We start from the raw sequence: 5955 nt of genomic DNA on the forward strand, positions 1-5955 counted from the left end.
GGCCCTCATCTTTCTCTTTTATAGCTAAGTAATGGGGGAAATATATTTTTAATGAACTTAGACATTTTTTCCTTTCCTATTTTTAGTTTTTGTGCATGTAGTAATTGGTACACTACTCCTACAGATATGCTATACAGATTGAAGCTTGTAGTGAAAATTATAGGTTCTTAAGATACTAAAGAAATCCGTTGTATGAAATACTCAAGAATAGGACTTTTGATAACTGTGTCTTCTTTACTCAGCATTTTACTAATATCTAGTAAAATGTGATGGTGGGAGCATGCCGTGAAGGAGGCATTTCAGGATCACCTGGGAAGCTTTTACAAACTGCACTTTTTTCGCCTTTTCCCCAGAGGCCAGCCACTTTTATTAATGGAATAATAACAATGACAACATAGAACCATTTCTGTGTAGCAATCTTGAGATAAGAGCTTAGATGCAATCTTTTTACCTAATCCTTACAGTAAAGATTAGAGTATGATCTGCATTTTACACATGAGGAAAGGGAACCTCAGAGAAATGAAATAATCATTCAAGAAAATAATAGCCAGAATTGTCATATTGGGAGTATATCCCACTCCTTGATATATTGGGGAAGGCAAAAGGATAGAAAACCATTGGCCTAGAACAAGGACTATCTACCGCCATCTTTCAGTGGCCGGTGTTCTCGTGCATTTTCATCCCACTTATGAAAACGAAAGGAAACACCCACACATAATTTGTGAGGTAGATATCATTAACCCCTTTCTACAGATGAAGAAACTATGGCATAGGGAGGTGAAGTAATTTGCCCAAGTTCACAGCACCAGTAAGTGGTAGAGTCAGGATTCAAACACAAGCACAGCTGCTGGTCTCCAGAGCTTTTGCTATTTCCTCATTATCAATGCTGCTCATACTATCCCAGCAAAGGACCAGTTTTTGTTATTACCAACCCGTCACAGGCTGATACTTTTGTAAAATGCAATACAAATGAAATACTAGGAAGAAGAGACCACGTATAAGCACACATTTTTTTATCACTAGGTTCCACAAACATAAAAATGACTCTAAAATTTTCTAAAAGCTTATTTTCAATTTCTTTTTTTTGTAAAGTTTTTTTTTTTGACCCATCAGCTCCAAGTCAAGTAGTTGTTTCAATCTAGTTGTGGAGGGCGCACCTCAGTGGTCCATGCGGGGATCAAACCGACAATATGAGCACTGCACCCTGCTCTCTAACCACCTGAGCTAACAGGCAGTCCCTTAGTTTCTTGACTTACCTTATCCAGTAATAGTCTGCAGATCAGCACCGTTCTCCATTGCTCTGGTACCCACTACTGTGTTAGTCAAAGGCCCAAAATTATTTCTTCCACTTTCCCCCTATGATAAGAGATTACATGATATCACAAAACAAAAAAAGCACATGACACACAGTGAGGTATTCAGCTAATATTAATTCTTATTATATTAATAATTAATATTAATATTAGTTCCTGTTCGGGCTTTACAAAGAGTTAGCCTGGTAGAGTGAAAAGGACCCCCTGGCTGACATTCAGGTAGGAACATGAGCGTCAAACTTACCCATTTAGAATGCTAGACTTTACTAGAGCTTTCTCTCAATTGGTAACGAGACCTCGTAAAATATTATTTATACTATTCAGTACATGTGGTATGAATTCAAATTTTAGTTAGATTGAATTACACTCTACTAATCTGTTTATTTGTTTTATATAGAAATCAAGAAGTCGTTATAGAAATTTCTTTTGAGACGTCTCCAAAATCTTCTGCTCTTCAGTGGCTGACTCCTGAACAAACTTCTGGGAAGAGACATCCATATCTCTTTAGTCAATGCCAGGTAAAAAGGATGTGGAATGACATGTTATTCCCAGCTCATGAAGTTGAATGAAGCAAAATGAACAGTGGTCTTATGGATACCTGGGTCTTACTTAAGATAGCATTTTAATTTATCTTATTGTAAAAACAACATATATTTTTATTTACATCTCTCACTATTAACACATTTATGTGTTACTTTACAAAAAGAAGCTTCCTTTAATTTGAAAATATGTCTACCTAGATAGGACTATAGGCATAGGTCGTATTTCTATTTAAAGCTCTAGCACCTAGCACAGAACTTGACACAGAGTGGGCATTCAATAAATGGTCATAAAATGAAAGGAAAACATTAATGAAACAAAATAGGTATTGGTTACAAAAATGGCTAATAATCAAGAAATGGAAAGTGAAAGATCAGATGTTCTAATTCTCTCCAGACACCATTGCCCAGAGGTAACCACCATTGAGTTGGTTATAGCCTGTCCAGATTTTTCTTACACATTTACAAATGTATATATTATGTAAATATTATTAAATGTACTTTTAAAGACAATATGATTTAAACTATTTCTGTTTTCTGTTCAAAAACTAAGAATAAAACATACAATGAGAGATAACCTGTCATAAAAATAAGTATCAAACTCTATTCTGAAAGAAAAGAAACCTAATTCTGTTAGTAAATAGTTTACAATTAAAGGAATTCACTTCATTAAACATTTACTTTATTTCCAAGCATTATACTAGGTACTTTGCATATTGTAATCCTCTTAATATTTCAGTGTCTCAGATATTATGGTGGGTTCAAATTTGAATGTAAGTCTATAAAAAAGGAAGCAATGTTGGCACATGAATTAGACATGTTTACTTTCTACTGTCAATTGAAGTTTCTTTTTAATCTAAGAAATCCTTAGTTTAATAATCTGGAAGAGATAAAATGTTCTAGGCAAAAATGTACATTTTGTGTACTCTCTGTTAATAATACCTGATTCTCAGTATTTCTTACATAATGTCCATAAACTAAAGTTGGCAAGAAATGCAAGATTCATGAGCCACAAGAATGTGAATTTTGAATATATTATTCTATTTCTTATTGGCACCAGTTTTTGAAATAGAGAAAAGTTATTTCAGGTAGATTCAGGTATTAATGCAGTTGATAGGAAGGATGTAGACATGATTTTGTTTAATGAATTTGCTTACAGTTGTTCTCTGTGCATGTTTGCCTAGGTTTGATGTTATCCAGTGAAATATAATACATATAAAACCCCCTTGGCATTGCTGAGTCACCTAACCAGAGACTAGGTGGTTCTTCTAGTTCTACTTAATCTATCTAGAGGTCATTTGGAGTCTCATATCTTTGGAGAATCTACTCGATCTGAAATAAAAGTTAAAAAAGCCTGGCGTGTGGGAGTTTTAAGGAAGTTTGTGGTGGCATGAAGTCTGTCTAGGACTTAAACAACTTCAGAGAGAGATGTTAGTATCAGTTTTCCTTTAGCTCAGTGGACTGTCTCAGTGAGGCTGGGTTCCTTTGTTCACCAACAGTAGATACACTTATTTGTAAACAGGCCAAGACATAAAATCGTAGGTGCTCTGGCCACTCTTCTCGATGGTCCCAATGTTTATGACAGATTGATATGGAAGTAAAGCACTTTACATGTTATATGAATACATTTGTCTGCATGGTATGGAGAAGGCCTGTTCCTTCTCCTTCCTTTTCTTCCTAGTTTTTACTTTCAAAGTTTGCTGCAAGACTGAAACATCAAGACTCTGGCAACATTTCCCAAGCTGTGTTCCTCAGAACACTGGCATCCCATTTGTTGTTGATAGCTAACCAGAGAAAAATGGGTTTCATGTGAAAATAAGTGTGAGAAATCAGGCAACTCTCTGACTGTAGGTCTTTTCAGAGACTTTAGGAGGCTAATGTTCCTGGTGACTCTCCAAGACAGGGACGTTGTAATCCACAGTTCCCAAATTTATTTCACCAAATAGCCCTTTGTTCTCAGGGTTCCTAACAGCTTCTCCCTGGGTGCTACTAGTATTCAGAGCACAGAGTAGGAGACACTGTTTAACATTGCTTCATCCTTCAACTGAACTGTGAGCATTAACCATGCATTATAATGGAAAATCAGATTTTTTAAATCCACAAATTTTTGCTACTTCAAAAGATCCCAAGGAATGTGAAGTGTATTTTTATTTTTTAAAAGAATGTCTCTAAGAACAGTGCTGCAGCTCTAATGATTTCTTAGTGACTTGGTTTCTAAGAACAGAAATAACTGTTTCTTTGTTTTTCTTTCCCTTCCCAGGCTATACACTGTAGAGCAATTCTTCCTTGCCAGGACACTCCGTCTGTGAAATTAACCTACACCGCAGAGGTAAAAACCACAAATTATTCACGGAATTAAATGATCCCTGTATGTAAATATGGTATAAATGATAAGCAGAGCTAATGATTACATTTTTATGGATGGAGATATTTCACGTAATTAAATTCTGCCTGAAATATGGAATAAGGAAACTGTGGGCCTCATTTTGAATTTCTGTTTTAAAGGCAGTCTTGAACATAAGTATAAGAAAGGGAAATGAGTACCATTCTGATTTTAAAAGGAATATAGAATTCTGGAACTAAAAACAAGAATTTGGGAACAATTTTTTTTTTTTTTAACTTTTAGAAATTGACATTTGCAGGACTAAAAGTTCTATAATGCACTCTATAGCCCTATAAACATCTATTTAGGTGTCCTAATGAGCATATAGTGCAGACTTGTCTGTATTCACTTCCAGCTTATTCTTGTCATAAGATACTACTAGGAAAAGGTGGGTTATAATTAATAAATAAATACTGTCCCAGAGGCCAGACCTACGTAGATCAAGTAAGTAGAATTAAGGACCAACCTGTATTTATGGGGACTTCTTGATTCCCAGATCGCCCCACAGCCTACCTACACCTAGTGTGGCACTATAGAAAACTACCCTTGGAGGCAGAGAATCTCAGTTTCCGGGCTCTTCTCCACTACTCAGTAACTGCATGACCTTGGACAAGTCTTAGGACCTCACGACCTCAGGCGTCTCACCTGTATAACGTATCACTGGGTAAATGAAAGGAGGAAGCGGAACCAAATTGTTGCCTGAATGCATTTAGCTCTAGGATCTGGGGTTATTACAGCACTTGGTTCCGGGGCCTCTGATTCTGTGCCTGCCACAGTAATAGCTTTGAGCACTGGGCCGTGCAAGGAAAACCTGGAAGTGGCACTTACTGGAATGGATGCTTGCTAGATCATTAATATTCAGAGGCTAGTCCTTGATTCTGGCACTTATTAGAAATAAAACTTGCAGAATCATGGAGCTAGGGTGCACATGTAAATGACCATATCGTTTGTGCCATAAGGATCTTATGGAAAAGATCCAAAGAGCTTTCCAGTGAAAATTACAATATTTCACGGTTCTTAGCAATAAGTTTTAGTGTCTCACACTCAAGACCCTTAAAAAGTGCTTCTATTTTTAACTCCAAGGTTATGTTTTAAATGTGAAATTGTTCAAAACTGTATTCTCTGTCCTAAAGTGAGTGTGACATCCTTTTGAATCTGTTTTGGGGTGTAGAGGGGTTTGGGGGTTGGTGGCTACCATTGCCAGGCATGGTACTGGGCGCTTCGTTTATATTTTTTATTCTTTGCAGCAACCCTATGAAGTATTACTCTTGTTTGATAGGGATACTGAGGCTCAGAGAGCCTACTTGCCCAGTGCATGCATTTAATAAGTGGCAGAGCTTGGATTTTAACCTAGTTTCTATCAAATGCTCTTAATATGGATGGATGAATGGATAGATAGATATTTCACATTCATTTTTAAAGAAGTCAGTTTTACATATTGTTAATTCTATTTACAAAATGGATACATATGGTCTTATTGGGTTCATAGTCTATTAATTATACAGTCACGAAGGGGAGAAAAAGGTTATTTTGTAATACATAAGTAGTTCAAGATACATAGAACCTTTTATTTATAACTGGAAATGACTCATCTTCTCCATTAGGTGTCTGTCCCTAAAGAACTGGTAGCACTGATGAGTGCCATTCGTGATGGAGAAGCACTTGACCCAGGAGACTCGAGCAGGAAAATATACAGATTCAACCAAAAAGTAAGATCTTA

General features: G+C 36.3%; 1 protein-coding gene across 1 annotated transcript in view; it reads left to right on the forward strand.

Annotated features, from left to right (window-relative positions):
* LTA4H (leukotriene A4 hydrolase) overlaps nt 1-5955 on the forward strand; it is a 41141-nt gene that overhangs the window by 6405 nt on the left and 28781 nt on the right. Inside the window, exons 2-4 of the mRNA XM_019641678.1 lie at nt 1650-1831; nt 4113-4181; nt 5840-5944. Of these exons, the coding sequence (XP_019497223.1) occupies nt 1650-1831; nt 4113-4181; nt 5840-5944 (356 nt within the window). The remainder of the gene's footprint in view (nt 1-1649; nt 1832-4112; nt 4182-5839; nt 5945-5955) is intronic.

The sequence above is a fragment of the Hipposideros armiger genome, unplaced genomic scaffold (assembly GCF_001890085.2).
Source record: "Hipposideros armiger isolate ML-2016 unplaced genomic scaffold, ASM189008v1 scaffold_63, whole genome shotgun sequence".
Lineage (NCBI taxonomy): Eukaryota > Metazoa > Chordata > Mammalia > Chiroptera > Hipposideridae > Hipposideros > Hipposideros armiger.